This window comes from Dysidea avara, chromosome 8 (genome assembly GCF_963678975.1).
Source record: "Dysidea avara chromosome 8, odDysAvar1.4, whole genome shotgun sequence".
Taxonomy (NCBI): Eukaryota; Metazoa; Porifera; class Demospongiae; order Dictyoceratida; family Dysideidae; genus Dysidea; species Dysidea avara.
Genome location: NC_089279.1, coordinates 8,465,577 through 8,490,067, shown reverse-complemented (window position 1 = coordinate 8,490,067; position 24,491 = coordinate 8,465,577). Strand labels below are relative to the sequence as shown.

At 37.3% G+C, this 24,491-nt stretch overlaps 1 protein-coding gene across 12 annotated transcripts; it reads left to right on the top strand.

Moving 5' to 3' along the window:
- The first annotated feature begins 791 nt into the window (after positions 1-791).
- LOC136264590 (DDB1- and CUL4-associated factor 11-like) lies at positions 792-23,410 on the top strand. 12 transcript variants are annotated; one of them, XR_010705228.1, is made up of 19 exons: positions 792-1,145; positions 1,198-1,612; positions 5,955-6,679; positions 7,846-7,948; positions 8,043-8,147; positions 8,963-9,085; positions 9,152-9,223; positions 9,271-9,412; positions 10,715-10,794; positions 19,528-19,681; positions 19,735-19,939; positions 20,111-20,154; positions 20,215-20,396; positions 20,462-20,565; positions 20,739-20,810; positions 20,864-20,913; positions 21,043-21,135; positions 21,194-21,286; positions 22,149-22,205. XR_010705228.1 is itself a non-coding variant. In XM_066059363.1 (14 exons), the coding sequence occupies exons 9-14, from the start codon at positions 22,212-22,214 to the stop codon at positions 23,209-23,211; spliced, it is 366 nt and encodes a 121-aa protein (XP_065915435.1). In that variant the 5' UTR covers positions 10,714-10,794; positions 19,528-19,681; positions 19,735-19,939; positions 20,111-20,154; positions 20,739-20,810; positions 20,864-20,913; positions 21,043-21,135; positions 21,194-21,286; positions 22,149-22,211; the 3' UTR covers positions 23,212-23,410. The 12 variants fall into 12 exon arrangements, 2 of the variants coding, with proteins under 2 accessions (XP_065915435.1, XP_065915434.1); XR_010705231.1 differs by lacking the exon at positions 20,462-20,565; XR_010705226.1 differs by having other exon boundaries at positions 20,215-20,565.
- The last annotated feature ends 1,081 nt before the right edge of the window (positions 23,411-24,491 follow it).

Here is a 24,491-nt window from a genome sequence, read left to right as displayed (position 1 = left end):
ACATCGTATATATATATATATATATTAAGGTAAGTGCGCCTAACTTCGGACAGTTTTTGTTTTCGGTGCTCTATCTCCGCCATGCAAGTGAATTTCTCAATCCTTAAAATATGGTGATAAAGCCTATCCTATGGTACATCAGTCCTGCAAGTTTCATCAAAATATCTCCATCTGTCGAAGAGCTGCACTCCAATATTCAACTATGTGTAAATTTTGCACATGCTCCTAACTCCGGACAGTTTTTATCACACCCGATACAGCACTTACGAAGTTGATTTCGAATTTTAAACACCACCACGTTAAACGTGCATCTATTGCCCACCTCATACTTGATTTTGAGAGTCATAGTACCTTTCGTTGCCAAGTTATGAGTATTTCAAATCTAGGTGTATTTACGCAAATATTTATGCAGGTTTAATGAAACTGGCTCTTACAAAATCGTCCATAGCAAGTGTTTGGCTGATTGTTTGCAAACGAAATTTGGTACAGTGGTAAATCATAGTTATCCCTCTGCACTGTATGAAACTCAGCCAGATAGCTCTTTGAGTTTGAAAATAAGCAGTGATTATCGAAGAATTTTTGATAATTTTGCCACACACGGCAATAAATAATCACCTCGTTTAGAAACACTAGCGCGACTTTTAAGCTGATTTTAGGATTACAGTATCATCGTATATGAAGCATTAATCACCTAAAATTTCAAGTAAATGCTGTAGATAGTTTTGGAGATGTGACGCCAAACATTGGAGTGTCCGGAGTTAGGAACTGTCCGGAGTTAGGCGCACTTACCTTATGAACTCTTGATATTATCTATGATGTGGCTGACCTCGTAACTGACTGAATTTAATAGATACGTGTATCAGGGCAGCACATTGAGTATAATTATTCGCCGATTACAAAGAGGGTAAAGAATAAACCAAACTCGAGGCGGTGTTATCAGTTTGACACTGAAGCTCGCACTGTAGGGTTCACAGACAAGCGAAGCGAACAGCGGACTAAGAAATCTACGTGATAACGTGTGTGTGTGCTGTACATTTTTGCATGTCTATTACAGAGCTACACTGGAAATGAGTTAGTTACTGGGTACGTGGTCTCCCTGTCTATATATTACACCATAGATGTACTGACAAGACAACTGACTGAAGGTATTGCACAATATGGGTTGTGCACCTATATTTCATCCTATATGTACCATAGGATATCTGAAGTTTCTTTTACAAGATGGTATGAACTATGGCAGGTAGTGGCTTGGAAGGAAGCAACAGCCCCTTGGACAACCTACATGTACTTGTGTTTGAAAAATATTACCCTAGGATGACATCCTTGCCAGTTGATGCCATGTTGCCTACGTTCATTAGTAAGGGGTTGTTACGTGACAATATGTTGCGTGGGAGAATACACGGTGCTTCATGCAACGTAGACAAAGCTAAGTTACTGCTGGAGCCAGTGTATGTCAGCTTGAAACTGTGTAATAGTGATCCATTCATGAGCTTGTTGGATGTAATGACCATCTATGCTGATGGCAGTCATGATCAAGAGGTGACGAGGCTTGTGTGTGATATTACCAAAGAGCTAACACCACAACAACATGTAAATAAACAAAATCATCCAGGTAACATCTATGTATATTACTGAACATGTTTGAGATTCTGTTGTGTCTTCACAATTGTCAGAGGGATTGTTATTTGCTATTACGCATCCTCAAATATGTTATATATATATAATTACAAAGACACTAATGACCCAGTACGGTAATACTGTATATTGGGCAGTACGGTAGTACTGTACATTAGGGATCATGGAGATTTGAATTTTCTGGCCAATAATATCACCCAAAAATCAGCATCACAAATACCATCCTGGTATCTTGGTAGGATTTGTTATAACCAAGCCCCAAAATACCTTTAGTACGACCCTAAATGCTTCCGATAGATTACTACCTGATTTTAAATTTTTTTGTTCACTGGAATTTTCTTCTGACTAACTGCCTGCCCTGACCTGCTTGCCTATCTGCCTTCAGACAAGTGTAACTCGATAACGGCTGAGGCTATGGGCTTGACTGTTTGATGTCGCTTTGGCCTGATAGGTACCTTTTGGCATACTGCAGTGCGTACAATGCACGTATCATGGACTTACTTTTGTCCTCCTTTGCATCCATTTCCTTTTTGCTGACAGCCCAATGTGTCGATTCCTAGTAGTGCCTACCTTTGTAAATATTCCGTATTTTCCATGGTGACTGGATTAATTGCAGGGGCACTTCTACTGTTCTTCATTTGTAATGCTGTGAATGATGGGCTGAACATAGCTGAAAGCGAAGTGGAATGGCCACTCACTTTCAAGTCAGTAATTGATAGTTGGGGCATGAGAAAACATTAACTCTGGAGCCATTCTTTTTTTCTTTTTCTTTTGATGTGGTTTGCGCAAGTTCACCAGTACAATAATGTTACAAAAAAAGTAAACAAACAAGTATAAGAGTATAAGGAAAAATTAGGAATTAATTTGATTGCAGATCATGGAAAAAAAATAGAGAAACAAGGGAGGTCGCCTACACCTGCAGATATGAATTCATGACATTGAAGCTAGAATTGAAAGCTAACTTATTAGACCTCCTTGTCTTGTTCTCATTTAACTCATCAGTACTTGTAAACAACCCAGTCCAGGCACGGGGGTTTCACTGGATTCCGGAAACCAGTCAGCTTTCTAAACTGAAAGAATAATTTAAACAGTAAGCAAAATTTAAGTCTAAAGCAAGTTATATTACTAAAAGAAAGTAACTTCTAGTGATCAAACTACACTAGTGTATTAAAAATTATTAAGTTAAAAATTAAGTAGGGATCAAAGTGATAAAAAGTAGTGAAACAAGAGATGAATGATGGTATGACAGCATAGCTCGGTGGGAAATCCCTACATTGGCATATTATAACAATCATTTTGTTTAATGCTAAATTAGGGATTTTCCCACTGAGCTATGCTGTAATACCATCATTCATTCATTCATCTCTACTTTTTTTGCTTGGATCCCTACTTCATTTTTAAATTAATAAATTTTAATATATGAGTTTGTTCGCTTGGTGTACGTATTAGAATATCTTGAGTCAGACAGGGGGTGTGCCATTATTTCATATTTTCATTGTATTAGCATTATGAATATAGCTAGGCCAATAATAACGGGATGTGTCATTATGATAGATTGTTAAGAGATGTGGTCTCGGTGCTCGTTCATTATTAATCAACCAAGATTACGTTCAACTAATTAATAGGTGTGGCTATCGTGAAGTTACAGGTGCGTAAGTGCCTGAATAAGTTTGTGGCGTCTAAATATACTGCTCAAGGAAAGTGTTGCCTCGATATGATTTCATTGCAACAACAAGAAGACGATGAGCCTGACTAACGATAAAAGAAAACAAGGCACAGAGGGCACAAACTCATCGGAACCCCAAAAGGCACATCCCACTGGTGAGTTTGTTATTGTAGCGTAAAATGGTGGCTGTGGGCTGCTTGGCCTCTAGGCTTGTGACTGTGGTCAGGCAAGCAGGCAGGCAGTGAGTCTAATATCTGAGTTTTAGTGATTTTTAAAGAAACATCAATATCTGGCTCCCTATTAGTGTTTTTTGTGTTTGTAATGCAGTAGTTAACGTTAGATGGACTAATATTCCATAAAGGTGATTTTTATCATGTAAGATGTTTCTGGGATGATTTTTGAAGATGTATGGCATTTTAGGCTGCGCACATCATTTTTGGGGATCCCTACTTAAATGGTACTACCATACTGTCTGATAAACTGCTTCTTTCCAGAATTGCTTCTCCTAAACCTTAAATGTGTCAAGCACCTCTAACCATACTTTTATAAAGCTGTTGTAACTTCTTCAACTCACTGATAATACATCAAATCTTTCTGTATAGACTTAGAGTGGTAAGATTTAACTGTGAAACTATTTAATGGGAGATTTCATTTATGATTAGCTAAAATAGCTCTAAGTAAAACGTCTCAGGATGCACTCCACCCTTGATGGGCTTTTCTGCCTTTGATTTGAAAACCAGTCAGCAAATTGCCCCTGAATCTTGAGATATTCATATGGATTAATTCAACCACCATTTGCAATATTACGTCTCGGGTTTAATTTCATCACTTTAGATCACTTAACCTCAACAAGAGTGTTACTCACAAATGAACTCAGTATTCTGGATGTGAAAAATGGACTGGATCTCCTCTTTCCTCATTTTCCTCTTTTCCCCACCTAAATTTGGATCATGTGATGCTGTGCATTAAATAGAAAGTACTTGGATCATGTGATGTAATTATTAAACTTATTTCAATATCAGCTGCTGGTTTACAACGAAAATATCAAGGTACGCTACTTGTCTCTTGTTTGCAATAGCAAGCAGGTGCCACTGTCCTGGTTGGGCACATGCCCATGCGCACTCTTGGCTATGCCAACCAAACTTAAGTCACCACATAAGTGTCTATTTGTTTAAAAAGAATTTGATTTGTAGTGGCAATACATTATGCACCTATTTTGATCAATTGATCAATAAACAAGTACAAAAAAAAATTCAACTAGAGTAGGGACCATAGCACATCGATAAAAAAAAGTACTAAAACAAGCTGGAGTAGTGCACAATATTAAATCACAGTAAAACAATAAGAAGTGTTATATCCCTACTGTGCTCAAGATGCCATAATGGAAATATATAACACTTCTTATAGTTTTACTGTGATTTAATATTGTGCACTACTCCAGCTTGTTTCAGTACTTTTTATCGATGTGCTATAGTCCCTACTCTAGTTGAAAATAACTTTTTGTGTACTTGTTTGTTAAATTTTTTTTGTAAATGATATTATGACTGGTGAACCCACGAATGCCACAAAAGAAATGTTGCCGCGAGCCCCAGCTATATCAAGTATTGTCTGAATAGTGAAGTATCCATTATGCTTCGTTGTAGGGCTGAATGATTATGAAATTTTGCTACCTTCACGATTGTAGAATGTAACATATCACGATTATGATAACAATCACGATGTTATAACTTTACATGCATCATCAAAGAATCGTATATGCACAACTTCGTATAAATTACAAAACAAGGTGAAATTGTGTACAACTGATCAGACCAGTTATAGTTCAATACAAACAGTATACTGAATAATAGTGTCCTTAGAAATTCAATGGTTTGTAACAGGTAAGCTTTTTCAGTAGTGAGATTTATTCACACAATGAACAGTCTCAAGTGTAGGCTTGTTTTCCAATCAAGCTTTTCCACAATAGTATGTGTCACCATTTTGAATTTATTTACATGTGATGTCAAACATCACGATGTTCATATAATACATATTAACATCACGATGTTCAGACACAATCACGATTAATCCCATAATCGATATAATCTCCCAGCCCTACTTCGTTGTCAGCTATGTTCAACCTGTTACACAGCAGTACAAATCAAGAACTGTTCAAAAAGTACCTCTGCAATCAAAATAGCCATTATGAAAAATACGGACGATTTCTATTATGAAGGGAAGCCATCACGCGCTACCATATCGACACTTCGCTGTCAACGAAGATGAATGGGAGGACACTGGTAAGTCCATGAAGAATGCATTGTACATACTGCGGTATGCCAAAATGCACTTCTCTGGCCGAAGCGACGTTGAACAATGAAAAAATCGAAGTAGTAGCCTTAGCAATTATTGAGTTATGCTTGTCTGAAGGCATCAGTCAGTTACTCAGTCAGTCAAATGATGCTTGCAATGCCTAATCATGTGATCTGCTATATATCGCTATCACTTGTGGAGTTGGATAAGTTATACCCATCTCACTTTTAATCTTGTGATGGTACTTTCTGCTATTACCATTGTATTAATGCTGCTTACATGATAGTTGTAGTTTCAGCTTCAAAAAGGTTTGAGCCGAAAAGTGAAAGTGAGTAATTAGTTCTACTGTTCTTGCTTGCAGGTGAACTTGTTGTCAGAAGGCATGTTTTGCCAAAGGACTTACTTCCTCGATTTAAAGAAGAGTTTGCTACAGTTTGTAAAGAGATAATGAAGACATTGGAAAGTCACATCCAACAAAAACATTTATCAATTGATGAAATAGTTAATATGTTGTGTACATTCAGAAATGGTGATACTGGGTTTTCTGATGATGACTTAATAAAGTCAACAAAATTTTGTCAAATATCCAAGTTTGTTTTAAAATGAACTACAATTTATGATTACTCAGCACTAGAATTTTTTATAAATACTATAAAATGTGAAGAAGCCAAAGAAACACTGCGAGATTTTGTGAAACACTTTGAGAATTCCTTGATGAAAAAAATGAATCTTCTGGATGATCATGAAATTTACACATCAAATGACTATAGTGGATTGTCTTTTGGTAATGATCAACCATTAGTGATTAAATATAGAGGTTATTCCTTGTTGTATGATGATCAAGAACTTATCAAGAAGTTTGTTTGTGAAATGTTTGAACTTGTTGATTTTTCTGTGGAGTTTGAGCGTATTGCACGAGGCTGTATATCCTTAATTTATAGAATTACTGATTCCGTTAGGAGATATTTGTTGGAGTACAGAATTACTGGTGGCAAACTCGCATCTTGTGCAAAGTATAATATTTTATGCTTTATTATTGGAGATATGGAGCTGAAAGTACCACTGGAGCATGTTGTTACTGATGAGGTATGTGACATATGTGACTGTCTCAGCAAAAACCCACCTTGTTCACACAACTTCCAAATTGTTTTGTTTTCTCAGTACAGTTGGATCACCAAAATTTCAACCTATTATGATGAGTTTTGGAATTATAGTGCTAGACAGTAGGAAGAGCAAGGAAATCGATTTGCTGAAAATAAACTGCAAAACGCTTACATTCGCAGCCATATGTTCTGTTTGCATTAGTCAATAATGTTGGAATTTGGCTTAAAATATTCACCATGGAGTAGTAAATCAACCGTGATATAGTTTTTGTCCTGTAGTCACTTACACATATGAGTATTAAGGCAGTTTAGTTTAAGAAATGACGACAATCTTGTTTACGTTTACCACATCGTAAACAAACATGAGACATGCATATCATTGGTTGGGGCTACAGAAACAAAACAAAGATTTTGAACTCTTCACGAGCTGACAAATAAGATGGTACACAATTTTAATTGATTTAAGTCTTCCTTCTTTGATATAAAAAATAGTTGTGTATTTTAAAAAAATTCCATAAATTTTTTAATACTTTTTTCTTTGTGAAGAAATTGTGTAATGATAAAAATTTGGATATCATCTTATTCAGCTACACAAGAGGAGTTCAAAAATCTTTGTTTTGTTGTATACCAATGGATTCATGGGTTATGCACAATTGTTTGCGTCATGTTGAAGTGATCGTACGTGATCGATCTTTCTTCCCTGATCCGTCTCTGTATATTATACTAAAGGAAGGTGATGCTAGGGAAAACTTACCCATCAATAGACTCCCCTATTCATGACAAACATGACGGTGCAAATTACAACTCTCTATATCATTGCGTTCATAAGTTACAGCTGTTTTTGTAAGTGCCTGTAATTCATTTTCCCATCTTTCTATTGTAGCTACTTTGTTGAAACTTTGCCAGAGCTTACATTTGGCTATGTAGATTAATAATCAAGAATTCTAAAATGCACCATTATGCTGGGTTTTTGCAGATTCGGTGAAATTTTATGATTTTTTTTGTGAAAAAACAAAAATACAGAACGCATGCTTGTGCGAACGAGTAGGGGTTTTTTGCTGAGATGGTTACATATGCACTGTTGTGATAAACCCTCTGATTATAGTGCATTTGTTGTTTTAGCCAGCCATATCAATGCTATTTTTGTAGGATGCTGTAGTACCATGGACTAGAATCATACCTGAGTCACCAGAAGCACACTTATCAGAATTGGTGACAGAGCCAGATGATTTGATGCACTCTACCTTTTCAGGTAAAGCTGTCCAAGCACAGAGCCATTGCAGCAATCATGTACATGTCTTATGATGTTTTACAAAATTAGTTAACTGAGTTGCTGTTTTCTACAGATTCTGAAATGGTACCTGTAACTCTAGCACTGCACAGTGAAGAGGAAAAATTAATGGAACCATTTACAACAGTGGTGGGCCTACCTTATACTATTGGAACTTCATGTAAGTAACTATTCTTAAAGGAAGAAATGATCCCTTAATCTAACTATAGTGTGTGTATTAGTCAGTCAAGACTGTGGTGCTAACTCTTACAATGTATCTCCAAAATATTTGTTATTGTATAGAACATGCACAGCTTTAATTGTATAGAACATTCACAGCTTTAAATTGTATAGAACATGCACAGCTTCAGCAACACATATACACACAAAGCAAAGCCTTCAGCTTCCGCTATGCGGTCACACTGCGTGCTACTCAGGTGCTATAAGTCAGCGCAGGCATACCCTCCTGGGGCAAGACTAGTAACCCGCAGGAGGCTGTACCATGTCTCACAGGTGAAGGTGTGGGCACCTGAAGTCCCACCTGGACCTTCAATTGCCATATGAGACGTGGACAGTTGAGCATTTGCTTCCCCAGTTTACACCAGGTACCCATTGATGTTACAGCTGGGTGGGCTACTTCCCCAGTTGGCACCAGGCCGTCAGGTCCCCATTTTAACAGTTAGGTAGACTAGAGCAATGTGAGTAAAGTTTCGTGCTCAAGGAAACAACAACAACACCAGCTGGGAATCAAACCTGGAACCTTTTGATTGCCAGGCTGATGCCCTAATCACTTGACTATGCTGTCCCACACATAAACACACACACACACACACAGATTTCTAGTACTGCTGTTTTAGAAACTGCAGTTGTTTTAGTTTGGACTCATTACTACATATACATGTAGTAAATGGCTGTTAACGTTTCCAGTTTTCCCACTAAGGATGCTTATCTAGTTAACTATAGCAGTAACTATATGTGTGTGTTTCTTCTGTGCAGTCTGCGGTGGTGTTTCACCAAAATCCATAAAATCCTTTGTGCAAGAATTTCCTGTGCAAGAATTTCCTATGCAAGATGTTTGTCAGGAAATCACAGATCAAACAGACTCTCATCCACATTATGGTAATAATGCTTTACATGTATTTGTACTTTACATGTATTTGTAAATGTCAATGAAAATTTTTCCAGGCATTGATTCATATCCAGTACCTGTGAGTGCTGTGCCTGTTGTGTTTGACATAGACCCTCATCCACAATATGGTAATTGATGCTTTACTTATTAATCCATATGAAATTGTTAATTTCAGACATTTACTCATATCCAGTACCCGAGAGTGTTGTTGTTGAACATCCTATATACAAATCTTCTTCAGTTAAAAATTTGTCAATGGCACGACCTGTTGAGGAAACAGAGGAATTCTTAGTTGGAAACCTGAACTTAGCCTAGTGGTATGTATGTATGTACGTATAAGGTTTATGTGCATACGGTAAATCAGAATAGCTTTTACTGATTGATTGTGCTACATACCTGTGGTGACTGTAAATGTTTGTTTGGCTTAAAATTATAATAGTTAAGCACCATTGTCCACCTTGTATTGTATGAGTCTCTTGACTCACTCCTTGTGCCTTCCATACACGCAAGCATTAGTACGCATTGGAACTTTGATTCTCTCATACAAAGTACAATATTTAATTTGTTAGTGCAATAAAAATTATGTTAAATTTATAGGGTTCTAGTGATGAATCAAGATGTGATGGTAATTATGAGGCCTACTTGGCATTATAGCATGTGGGAAAATTTCTAAATTGACATGGTTTTTCAACACCATTATCTCTTCTTTAGGTTATAAACAATTAAGGTACCATTACACTTCTTTTGGTGAGTTTAACAAGTGAAATGTGTGGATTGTTCCGCAAATACTTTATTCAAAAGTTGCAGCAATATTTGCTGTTCGTCTTAGCTTTCCTTGCTTCTTGATGAACTCATGATATACAAAAGTGATAAATTCTTTTCAATTGTAATGGTATATTAGATCCAGCCGAGGGATTGAAAAACTCTACAAATTAAACCAGTTACAAGATTTTGTTGAAATTTCAATAAGATCTCAGCTTTTACCAACGTTTCAGGCTTGTTGACATTGTGTATTCCCTCGGATTTATGTCTCTCAGTACCAATGTAACATGGCTAGTTTCAAGGTTTGTTCCCACACATTAATTAACAATCCACACACTGGGGTGAAAAGTCACCAGTTATCACCCAGTGATAACTATGTTACTTATCACTCAGTGCGGCACTTTAATCGTCCCACGCACTGCTTGGGATTTTATTTTCTCAATCATTCTTGGTACATTCCTTTTATTGAAGCACTATTCTCATCAGTCTTTCAGTGATATTTTCAACACAGTTCAGTAGCCTTTCTGTAGCTATATTGCTCCAGTACTCGTCTATAATCAAGTTCTTATCTATTAAATCATATTTACTTAGTTAAATACCGCACCTTCAATAGTATCCACGCACGATGTTGTAAACACCTGTATAGTTTTTAAATATACAAGTGCTTACTTCATACTACAGTATCCCACCAGGCCTAGGGACCTCAGTGTCATTTTACCATGAAAATCACTTCCTCCATACAAGAAGTACGCTGTAAATAACACACCAAGTTGGGCTTGTAGAAGGCTGTTTGTTGCAAACCTTCCATTTCTCTTGTGCTTCTAAAATAGTTGATAAACTGTCTTTTTCTCTTACAGATGTGATGTGATCTTTACAAACAGGGCAGCTGGACACTGGACAGAGGTTTTTGTCATCAAATCACAAACATAATGCATAGGTATGTAAATATTTAATGTGTCATGGATAAAAAAAAAACTTAATAGCTCCTGTATGTCACAAATGGCATAGACAGAACAAAAGTTTGTATAGCATAACATATGTAGTAAACATAAAAGCTACAGGTAGTATATAAATACACAAGAGTGCAGTTAGCCAAGCTTTACAGAGTTGTATATGTTGTATGTAATTAACAAGGAGAAAACATCCTGACCGCCTGGCGAACTCCTGTAAGTGTTCGAGCGTTAATTGGATGACTGTAGGGTCAAGGCTGCCCAGGTTCAGTCATGGATTTTTTCTCCTTTCTTCACCTTTTCAAATGTACCGTATAGTAGAAAACTTTGGCAGTAAAAAGTGCGACGAAACCCCTCTGTTGAAAAAATTGGCGGAAAAACTTTGGCGATTCAAATAATATTCGCCAAAGGTCTACCGCCAAAGTTTTTACTGTATGGTATGTAAGGATATTATGACAAGGTGTCAGCTCATCAGTTAAGTAGTGTAGTAGGTGTATAGGTACGTAGCTATAGCGTTCGAGCTAGTGTTGTTGTTGTAGCTAGCAGTACTTTTGTAGCTACTGATCTAACAACATGCTAGCTAAGGCGTGCTTCGCTATCTCCTGCGATGCCGAGAGCAACCGTATTTACTATTTCAGTGAAATCCAGGAGGGTATCACGTATATATCAAAGTAATTGGCCAAATCCATCGCGAGATGATGAAGTAGCTGACGTGTGAACGGGAAGCCAGTTGGAAATGCTATCCCAAGGAGTGCTTACAACTGGGGAAGATCTCCAAAGTCAGCTCGATCTTTATTGCATGGTGGTACGAGCTGACCTTCATCTCAAGTTCTAGTTACTCAATGTGCTCGTGTGATCATCTAAAATAATTGGCGAAAAAAATTTTGGCAAATTGAACACTATTCGCCAAAGTTTTTTACCGCCAAAGTTTTTTACTATACGGTACTTTCTGTAACAACTTTAAACAGGCTGAAGGACCAGGTGGCCTACAGACCTTCAGCACTTGTGCTGTAAAGCCTTAATAAACAAAGTATGTAACTACACTGTGTATGTAATTAAAGATTTATGAATCTGTTAAGATTACCTGCTGTGTGATGCAGTGGAATTAGATCTTTAAAAAGAATAGGGTCCCACAACGCTTATTGTTTTACTGTGATTTAATATCATGCACTACTCCAGCTTGTTTCATTACTTTTTATCGATGTGCTATGGTCCCTACTCTAGTTGAAAATTCCAAAAAAATTTGTATGCTTGTATATATGTGTCATATCTAAACCATGGCTACTAGGTTACATACACCCCGACTCTGAAGTCAGAGGAAGTTTACTGTTGATAACAACAGTAAACTTCTGATGACTGAGGAGGAGGGGTGTATGTAAGTGCATTACACCAAAGTGAGTTACGGTTCATATAATACCAGATGAATTAAAAATTGAAAACTTTAAGAGGGAGAATAGAGATCGCTGAAAAAAGCCATGAAGCAAGAAGAGATTGCTGGAGTTGTAATGTAAACCACAAATCCCTATTTTGACTCTGTCATAAATAGTTACATGTTCCATCATTTTGAAATAGGAATTTGTGGTTTACATTACCATCCCAGCAACCCCTTCTTCTTTCATAGCTTTTTTCATATTCTCCCTCTAGAAATTTTTATTCATCTAGTTTATGTACTTTTTATTAATCCAGCAATGGATTTATTTTATTGATGTGAATAATGTAATTTTACATTCTGCATAGTAATGCCATCAACGTTTCAGTACTTACCGTATAGTAAAAACTTTGGTGGTAAAAGTGTGACGAAACCCCTCTGTTGAAAAAATTCGCGGCGATTGAAATACTGTAATATTTGCCAAATTTTTACTGCCAAAGTTTTTACTGTACGGTACATAAGGATAACAATAAGTTGTCAACTCATCAGTTAAGTACTGTAGTAAGTGTATAGGTAGCTAGCGTTGTTGTAGTAGCAGTACTTTTCAGCTACCAGGCAAATACTTTGAAAAGTATTTAAATACAAATACAAATACTCTGAAAGTATCAAATACTTATACCCAGGATGTATTTCAAATACAGGTACTTTTAAAAGCATTTAAATTGCTTATGTACTTTGATCTAAACTACACGTTACACAACCAGCCAATAGTACACACACCTGTTTTAATATTGTTCTAATAAACTTTCAAGTGTATGGTAAAAGCAACTGACCACTCATAATAGCTTAGTAACAGAGTTGGGGTCGTTACACTAAAAACGTAACTAGTTACATGTTACTTGTTACTTTTACGCGATGTAGCGCGCTACAGTTACATATTACTTACTTACTGAAAAAAGTAACGAGTTACATATTACTCGCTACTCTGAGGGCTGTAACTAGTAATAATATTACATATTACATTTGCTCATTACAAACTATACAGTAAGTCCAACTTTCCAATTACAAGCTACCAGCCTACAACTACCCTTGAGGCCACGATACAACAACAAAGTATGTATTTGTGGCTGAACTACACCACAGACACGTGTTTCTCTAGTGTAGTTCAACCGGCCTACTTTATTCCACGGACTGGACTGGACTGGACTGGACTGGACTGGACTGGACTGGACTGGACTGGACTGGACTGGACTGGACTGGACTGGACTGGACTGGACTCGTGGACTGAACTGGAAACAGCTTTTAAACAATAATCCAGGAATTATCCATCTCTTGCAACACTGGAGGCACCACTATCAAGCTACAACTGCTGCTGCTGGCTCTTCCTTACAAGTCATGACACTAGCCCATGCACTAATTAATTAGAATAAACTTACGATACATGCCGTACTAGCAGTGATACAGCGTGATAAGGGCTATTCTTGTAGTGTAGATGTTTTCCTTTGTTGCTTTAGCACTAGTGTTACAGCTGTAGAGATGAGCCAGTAATTATTCTTAGCAGGTAGCTAGGTGGCACCACCAGGCAAGGTGATGGGGATATGCAAATAATCGGGCTCATCACTACAACCCCAACGCTAGTGTTAAGTACTGAAGCAACAAAGGAAAACATGTACGCTACAACAATAGCCTCTGTCATGCTTTATCACTGCAAGTACACGTGTATCGTAAGTGTATTCTAGTTGATTAGTGCATGCGCTAGTGTCATCCAACTTGTAAGGAAGAGCAGTACCAGCAGTTGTAGCTCGATAGTGGTGTCTCCAGTGTTGCAAGAGATGGATAATGCCTGGATTATTGTTTAAAAGTTGTTTCCAGCTCAGTCCGCGAGTCCAGTCCAGTCCGTGGAATAAAGAGGCCCACAAATACATACTTTGTTGTTGTATCTTGGCCTCAAGGGCACTCCCCATAGGCCCATACACTATCATTCTTTGTCCATGCCTATAATGCTATCTCCAGTCTTGTCTGGACCCAAAAAGCAATCAATCATGCACCTGGATACAACGCACCTTAAAAGGAAGTAACGCGTTACATTCGTTACAATTTTCGGATGTAATATCCGTTACTTATCACTCGCTACTTTGTCATATAAATAATAGTTATACGGGCGCAATGTGGAGTCTATGAAATTTATAAACCCGAAGGCCTGGGCGCACGAGCGAAGCGAGGGCGCTACTAAGGGCCTGAGGGTTTATAAATTTCATAGACTCCACATTGTGCCCGTATAACTGTTTTAGACTCTATTTCACATTACACTCAGATTACTTACCTCATCCACGGCTGTTTCTGCTGTAGGCTCGGCTAAGGCGGCTGGCTTTCTTACGATAATACTAGCACCATGACAACTATGCGTCCTCACGTGACTAAATAATCGCGCTCATTAAATCACTGCACGTGAACAATGCATAGCGATTGGACAAACCCGATTTTGAGCATATGTCATATTGTGCTTGAAGGCGTGGAGTATATTAGAAAACAAGGAGGAGTATATGAGATTTATTACCCACCCAAGACAGCCTAAATAGAGTCTAATGCGTTATATTACTCGTTACTGTAAAAGTAATATTATTACGTTATACCCAACTCTGCTTAGTAACTAGCTAGCTACTTAACTTATTGAATACACATCTTATAAACACATACCGTATATCAATTAAATTTGACGGTGAACTAAATTTGGCAAATTGGCGATTTGTCACTAATCTGCCAAATTTAAATTTTGTCAATATTATTTTCAAGCCTTGGTTGTTGAAGTAGGTTTTCGACAAAGCTTCGGCTGCTGAAACTGGCAAATTAGTGTGGTTCCACCATAGATAGTATATTCTCCGGAGAATATACTATCTATGGTTCCACACATGCAAATGGGTGTGGCTTACTAACTAGGCTAGAACTCGTACTCGATTAGTGGGCGTGGCTCCACATAAGCTTGCAGACAGCAGTAGACATGAATTTGTGTGCAGCCATTGATAAATGGGCGAGTATGCCTACAGACAGCAAATAATCCTGAAGGTGGGTGTGGCCACAAAAGAAATTGGAGCACAGATATTTGAGTACAGTGGACGTCTATGGAAGCAGGACCAGAATATTCTTTAAAGCGAGTCAGTACAGCATCGTATACTTACGTCATTCGCCAATATTTCTGTGAGAGCATTTCACCAAATTAAAATTTTGCCAACTACAAATTTATAGCAAATCGCCAAATATTAGTTTCGCCAATATTTGTTGTCATACGGTATTCCTCAAATTGTTTGTCAGTTAAATGGCATCGATCAGAGCAAAGGACTTTACCCGCTATGCTAAACAGTCTTTCTACGGGTACTGAGGATGCAGGTATGTAGAGAAATCTACAAGCCATTTTGGCTAAGGTGGAAATTTTGTTTGATTTACTTTCCAAAACACAAGTGGGTCTTCTTCTTGCGGTATGCAGGGTGAAAGTAAGTACTCTTCAACAATTGTGTTTAAATTCTTGGAAGTATTAGCAGTTGCAGAGTCAGACTCATTTTATTAAACCACTGAAAAAGGTTTTTATTGTCTTGGCTGGAGGTTCAGATTCTTCCTCTATTTGTTCAGAAATTTCAGAAGTAAAGTATTTGAAGTTTTTACACAAAGTATTTAAGTACAAATACAAATACATGTTGTTTCAAAACTTCAAAATACAAATACAAATGCAAATACTCAAAAATAGTATCTAAATACAAATACTGATGTATTTGACCCCAAGCCTGTCAGCTACTGATCTATTAAACAACGTGCTAGCAAAGGCATGCTTCGCTATCTCCTGCGATGCCGAGAGCGACCGTAGTTTTTTTTCAGTAGCAGATGTTATCACGTATATCAAAGTATTTGGCCAAATCCATTGCGAGATGATGAACTAGCTGACGTGTGAACAGGAAGCCAGTTGGAAATGCTATCCCAAGGAGTGCTTACAACTGTGGGACACATTTCGAAGATCTCCAAGTCAGCTCGATCTTTATTGCATGGTGATGCAAGCTGAACTTCATCTAAGTTCTAGTTACTCAATGTGCTTGTGTGATCATCTAAAATAATTGGCAAAAAAACTTTGGCAAATTGAATGTTATTCACCAAATTCACCAAATTGTTTTACTGTGCAGTACATGAAACTGATCAAATTGCAATGTGCATACTGAGTGTCCTAATATGACCTAGAATTTACATTACTAGTGCCTTTAATAGCTGTCAAGTTCAGTGTAAGCTTTGTTGTTATCAGACATACACTTGACTGCATTTATAAGTATTCACGTGACTGCTCTACAGTTGGATCCCCTCCCCCCCCCCCACTTACAATAATCATGGAGCGAAAAAAGACCTTACAACAAAGTCTTCAGCACAGATTAAGCTTCTTGGCATATACCAAGTTTAATGAGGACAGATTTTATTAGCAACAAACAGAAACTGTGAGCACAATCTTGTATGGCTTTGCATGTGTAATGGCATTTTGGCAAAAAGAAATGGCCCAGTTTTCCACGAAATTAAAATAGGTCATGGACACGCACAATGATCCATTCAGCAAGTCTTGCTACTTTATAATTCCAGGATTCTCCTTATAAACTTTGCTATGCCTGTGAAAGAATAATAATGATAAGTGGGGATCAAATGGAACTGGGCTTTTCCAGCCAAAAATATCACCCTAAAACCAGCCTCAATAATTTCCTTCATGACAACTGGTGGTATTAGTTAGGCACAGCCAAACCGAAAAATGTTTAGACCAACCCCAAACCCTTCCAAAAAGTTTCTATGGAATTTTTAAAATTTTCTATTTAACAAAATTTTATTCTGACTAACTGATGCCTTCAGCCAAGCAGAACTCGACAATGGATATAAGGGCTTAATTTTTTCACTATTCAACGTCACTTTGTCCCTAGATGTGCCTTTTCACCAACCGCAGTATGTACAATACACGCACCATGGACTTTCCTTTCTCCCCAGTTCTTTTCGCTGACAATGTAAGGTGTTCATTTGTTCGCGATAGTGCATTAGTGGCTTCCTACTATGAATTTATTTAGTACACACTGCTCGACTTTCTGTGCTGGCTAGTAGGTTAGTTTCTCGTGTGTTTGAATTCAACTGATTGTTCCAGATGACGAGTGTAGGATAAGAACTCGTTTTTAGCAAAGTAGAACAGGCGCGTACTGATTATTTGGCACAGTTTAATTGTTTGCATTTCTTTATGGATTGCTTTGCTGTGCATGGTAAGTCGTAGTGAGCTAAATTATTCCATTCTATGAACACTGTTAATTGTTTCTCGTGTGTTTGAGTTCAACTGACTGTTCCAGACGACGGGTGGATAAAACTCGTTCTTAGCAAAGTAGAACAGGCATGTGGTGATTAGTCTCGTGTGTTTGAGTTCAACTCAAAGTAGAACAGAGACGTGCTGCCGATTAGTTAGCAAGGTTTGCTGTGTAAATTCTTTGTACTGAAGTATTTCATTCTATGAACACTGATGTACTGTCCTGTATGCCTAGCTTGAGATTGGTTGATTAAGACACTTTACACCTGTGACGCTGACCAACCTATGTTGTGCATGCAAGTTACCATCCAGAGCTATTAAGCCATTGTTTGATCAAGCTGCCAGAATTGCAATATCTTGTTCATACAGAATTTTCAATGCTCGCTCCTCAGAACTGTGGGATCTATGACTAAACTAATTAACAGTTGATGTGTGTGTGTGTGTGTGTGTGTGTGTGTGTGTGTGTGTGTGTGTGTGTTTGCCTTGCCAGGGCTTCAGCTGCTTTAAAGCTTCTTGGTACCCCTTTATCTAGGTCCCTTATTTATTTCCTGTACACTTGTCTTAAACCATAAGGCATATAAATTAGTCAATTAAATCAATTATTATAGATTATGTTTTCTTTGATTGAATTCCATAGCTATATCAATTCATCTTTATGAAACAAACTAGTTTGATCACCAGTTCTATAAAAAGAACAGAAACAAGTATAAGAAAATTAGGAATTTTAAACTAGAGTAGGGATCAGCTAGAATATAGTGTATCAATAAAAAGTACTGAAACAAAGCTTGAGTTAGTATATTATGACAGCAAATTACTGTGACTAATGTTGTACCGATAATGGGATTGGTTATCCGAAAAACCATATATCAGCTGTGTTTTTTGTATATTGGTGTCGGATCAGCACCAAGATGAAAATAGCAGCAGATACAGATATATGTACATATTCAGAAATACTAACTCATGTGTACCAAATGATGTTTACAAATGCATTGAGTTGCATTTTCCTGCACTACAATGTTGTTATTACTGTGTACTGTCAGCTGTTGTTGTAGCAATACTGCTGCTATAAACAATCTAAATTGGTCCTTCACAATCAGATTTCTATATAGTAAACATTGCTATAAAATATACATGCTGTGCTATATTGGATCGACTACGTTTATTAGCTTGAAATGTTATCTAATATCGGTTATCGGAATATCAGCAAAATCTCATATCGGTGCAACACTAACTGTGACACAACACAAAAAGAAGTGAATATCCCTACTGTACATTTCAATTACGGAAACTCCACAGCACAGTAGGGATATTCACTTCTTTTTTGTTTTACAGTGATTTGCTGTCATAATATACTAACTCAAGCTTGTTTCAATACTTTTTATTGGTGCACTATATTCTAGCTGACCTCTACTCTAGTTTAAAATTCCTAATTTTATTATACTTGTAGTAATATCAACTTACGAGCAAATTTCAGTTTTGTCTGAAATACACATACTGTTTCCTTTTCACTTGATACTTACTAGTGGACCTATACTTATTGTTAAGAACCACTAGAGGATTTTTTTGAGTTGAAGGATGCTTTCCAATGTATTTGCAGTAAGTGTGCGTTCTATTAGGATTTTTGCAACAATAAAAAACAAAAACAAAAAAAAAACATGGGCGATCCCTATTATGTACCCACCATTGTGGTTCATAATATACCATGTGTCTAACCCACACTATACAACATACTAACAATTCATGCACACACAATAAAGTAACTTACACTTAGTTTGTGGCATGGTAGAGACACGTTGGTAGCCTTCCACTCACAAGTCAGTTTGTTCAAAATGGCAATTTTGAATTTGATTTAATTTAAACTCAACACATTCGGCAGTGCTGTTCTTCCATGTGAGAGTGTACAACATTAATAAAGTACAGTTCCTACAAGAGAGTGAGAGTGTACAAAATTCATGTGAGAGTGTACAATATATATATATATATATATTTTAGTACAATAGCATTGACATTCGATTGTGGTACACTGTAGTAATCTCTGTATATCCCCAGGAAATTTCCATTCATATCAACAAACGTAGGAGCAATATTACCTGTTGCCACCATCATCGAAGTCTAGAGGTATGTCTATAAAATGAATCCTGTGGTTGAACTCTTACTGGCTGGGGTGATTGATTGCCGTAGAATGTGCCAAATACTCCTACTAGTGAGTTGATATACTACACTTCGTTACTCTCATGTACACATTTTCCTCTTCAGTTCATTATCCCAATATTGTCACCATGTTGATCACTATGGTTACCGGCTGTTTTGTGGTGTCCACTCATTGGATGGCTCACTATTTGCTTGTGCTTCACACAAGATCAGAATATTCACCTATTTGATACTAGCAGTGGCAAATATCAACTGATGAAAAGTCTTATGCACCAGAAGTTGGGTGGAGTGTATTAGGTGTGTGTTTTAGGTAAGTACTGAATTCTCTATAGAGGAACCTGCTAGCTATTTTCATTAAAATGACACATGTACCAGTTTATTGTTGGAGTATATAAGCATAAAGAATGGATATGGTACATAGTACCACTGTTACACTGTATCCATTAAGAACCTTAAGTTACTATGCTATTTTATTCTATAGCCCAGATCAGTGCTATTTGGTCTATTCCACTTGGTCTACAGAAGGTATGTTTTTTTTTGTTTTTTTTTTAACATTTGTTAAACTTTGTTTATGCATACGTACAGCATACATTTACTATACATCACATCATGATGGTTCTTTGAATGTCTTTCAAAACAACTCTCCATCCCCTACAATCTCTCTACTGGGATTGAGTCCCACAGAGTTACTACAGTTACTACAGTTACTTGCCAACTACGGCAAAAATGGTCCAGTGTTTGAAAATTGCAGAGGTTCTGAAAACGAAGTTGGTTGGCTGGGTCAAAGCTGTGTAGTCTGTTAGAGATGATCTGTGTGTTGTTGTCTTAAAAGTTGGGCGGAAAGTTTGGAGGTTACATGTACCTCGCCCTTCATCATCCAAAAGACGATATATGTAAAGCCCAAGATGAAGGCATTGCGATGGTCAATTAAAGAAGGTAGCGTAAAGCCGCACATTCTAATTTCCACAATTATTATTACTTACAACTTATCTACCCTTCATATATATGTAATTCCCATGACAACAGTCAAGAAGATGGCCAGTTTGTTCCACTGGACCTTAGGAAAGATTTCAACCCATCCTAACCAGCTCTAATATTCCATTCTGTAGGCCTGATTGTGAGGGTAATTTTGGAGTGTTTGCTGTGAAATTTTCTTGCGATGGTTGAGATGTACTAGCAGCGTAAGTGATACATCCAACTTTATAGTGATATTAGTTTCTTTCAATTCATTTAGTTCCAACGATGGTTGTTTGTATATCTACAACAGAGAACAGAATGAACTAGGTATGTGTACATGTCCTGTACTGTATATTGAATAGATTGTAGTGGTGTCCTCAGTTTTAAATGTCAACCACATGAGCAAGACACTGTACAGTGGTTGGACAAGTAACTACGAGTATTTTCATTGGACAGATTATGGCACATGAAGATGACATCAACTCAACATGTTACAGTGGAGAAGCCTCACAACTCATATACTCTGCTGGTGATGATGGACAATGCAAGGTGAGAGGTCACCCCTCATTCCGTCTTTAACCATGTAGCTGTTGTTGTCTTTGTAAAGGTGTGATATCCTATAACTGTGAGGAATTCTCATGCCACTCCAGTCGGCATCTTTGCTGGTCATAAAGATGGTATCAGTCATGTGGAGTCTAAGGTATTAAACAGGACAAGGAGCAATTTTCCTCCTGTTCAGGGTTCCCATTTATTATGTCCTGAACTTCCCCCATAAGACCCCACTGTCATTATCTGTCCTGAGTCTCTGGGTTGCCCTAGATATTGAACAGTACAAAGAAATGGTCTCCTGTCTAAACTGGGCATTGTTAAAACCTGCAAATGTATGTGTAGAAAGTGACTTAGCCACCAGCTTAGGAAATATTGGCCCTAAAATGACTTTATATGTACTATCAGTAATCAATTTAGAAACATACCATTACATGCACAACATTAACCTGCTCTGGTATCAAAACTACTATCTGGGGAGAGGGCTGGGGTGGGGTGGGGTGGGGTAGCACGTACAGTACTTAGTAAAAAATAGTACACACATTCTCCGTAGAGTTGCAAAGTGAATACCATATAGTAGGTAATTTTTAAAAGGATTTTATTTTCAGATATTTCAGAGAAACCCTTCTGTTTAAAGATGAATTCCCAAGACCTGCTGTTCTTCAAAAATAAATACGTACCTACAATTTAAAATAATTTGCCTTCTTGTGATCAATAATTAGTCATGTTTTAGCTTAGTATTAGTGATTCTAAGTGAGTTGTTGGAAAGTACACTGTATGCAAGCATATCTCATTATTTTTGTGACACGAACTTCTGTTTATTTGAAATACTTTTGAAATGTGTACTCTTCGAAATTTGAAACCTTCGAAACTCAGATTTGGTCTCTTCTGAAAAAATTTCTGCTTCGAAAATAATCCACCAAGAATATTTACACATACATATTTATCTAGGTATTCTTATGGATTCAAGACTATTGAACCTAACAGTTGTCTAACTTTCATTGGTTTTGTTCCAGGGAGATGACCGATATTTGATCACCAACTCGAAGGAACAGACCATCAAGTTATGGGACCTGAGGATGTTCAGTGGTTGTACTGGAATTGGACACAACAGAAAATCAGTATCACGTCAGTACTGGGACTATTGGTGGCAGGATGCTCCACAAAAGTGTACGTCTTATTTAAGTTGTGTTCTAGTTAGGATAGACGTGCATGTAATATGTCTTAATTTGTTCCCCATTCAGTCAGGAAGTGTGATAAACTAGCTGGTGATGTATCAGTGATGACATATAAAGGACATCGTGTACTACAGACTGCCATCAGATGTAGGTTCTCTCCCACAGTGACTACTGGAAATGTGAGTGATTATCTTATAACTGTTGTATGTAACCATTACTCTCTCCTTAGCGATACATCTACACTGGTTCAGCTGGTGGCAGTGTAACAGGTGAGTATGCCCTGGCCATGTTCCTAGTGCTAATGGTCAGCCATTATTTCATTTCCTTGACTACTTTCATTTTGTCAAATACATATACTTCATCTCAAAATTTTTAGATATACGTAACTGGTGCATTTCTGTCATGTTTCAGCTTAGAAAGATGCACAACTTTCCTTAATTGTTTAAAATCCAGTCATGGATTTTTTTCCTTTCTCCACCTTTTCAAACATTTTTAGTATAAAATCTTTAAACAGGCTATAAGACCAGGTGTCTTACAGACCTTCGCACTTGAGCCTTAATATATATTTTTTAAAGTGGCTAGCTAGTTTCTTGTGCCATTGGTTAAAGTATTGTGTAACATTTATCAATTACACTTTCTCGTAGTGTACGATATCTTAACTGGAGAAATTGTAAAGAGACTCAAAGAACCAGGATCAGTATCCTTAAATGTTCACTGTAGAATGTTATGTAGTTACCTTTTGAAGTTGTCTTGTTGTATTCCTTGACTTGTGTCACTGCAAGTTCTGGTCAGAGATGCTTCATGGCACCCTTATCGTCCTGAGCTTGTATCAGTATCGGTGAGTTAACATGAATCTTGTCTTTCTCTGTGACTATTTGTTGTTATTAGTGGGATGGTATAATGAGACTATGGGATACCAACCTGCTGGATGTGTTGTGTAGTGCATGGTGATTCATGTAGAAGCCATGACAATGAATTATAAATAGTTTTTGAATAATAATTATTGTTTATATCTGTATTGTACAACTTGTATGTCTTTATTATATGTATTGTCTGTATGTATATATACAACAACTTTTATGGTATAACATTATTTTCTGTGGAAGCCTATTTGACAACTGTGCTTGGAATTTCATCTGATTGTTAGATTAGAGTATTTGGTTTGCCCACATGACTATGGATTTATCTCAAGGTCAATGGCTTTACTACAGCAATTTGAAGCATGTTCGTGCCACGTGTACAGCAGACAGAAAACAGGTACCATATTATTATTCTGTACTGTGCAGGAATCTTGTGTAATCATAAAGAATGTCTAAATCATTATGAAACTCAGTGTATGTAAATTGTTCTAGGGTAGATTGTTTCATGTTTAATCACTGAAGGGAAGAAGGAAAATTTTAAACTGTCCACTCTAGTATTTAGATAGCCATTTCGTAGCTGAAAGGAGGGAATGGGAGCTCTCCTAATGAAGTGGTGGGCCAGGCTACTACTGGATTGCTGGTTTGGTCACAAGAAGATGCTGCACATGATCTTGATTTGTTGAGACATCATAACGTCTCGCATGCTAAATGTTGGGAGTGGTATTCCAAATGTTTTTAGTTGAAAGTTACTTGTAAGTCATATAATGTACCAGTAGGTACCTGCACCAATTTCCTGAAGGGAATTTCTGGGGAGGGCAGCTTTAGACCAGTACATAAGCTCCCATGGCAACTTTAGTACATGACTGTCAAACCCTCCACAAGGCTACTCCATACGAGAAGTAATTTCCCATCCTCCTCCATAAAAAATACTGATGCAGTGGCTTGTTATACAATGAGCCTCAGTGTCAGCTTGTGTTACACAAACTGTTGATCTACACCTATTGTGCACAACAATAGTATAGTGGAACCAAACTCCTTGGGACCAGCTAGGGGTGGTCCATAAGTCTGAAAAGTCCATATCTCTGAAACTGTGTATAAATAACCTTAAAATAGCACAATTTTTTTTTTTTTAATTTCAGTATTATCAACTACTCTAATAAAACAGTCACTACTCTAATAGAGCAGTCATTTCCGTAGTTTGGTTAACCAATAATCCGGATAATTGAGGTTCCACTGTATAGAAGCAATAATGCAAAGGTCTTGTAACAGTACAGGGTAGGAAGGTGTGTGTTGAATCAGAAGGCAGTTTTTCAGTGGCCCA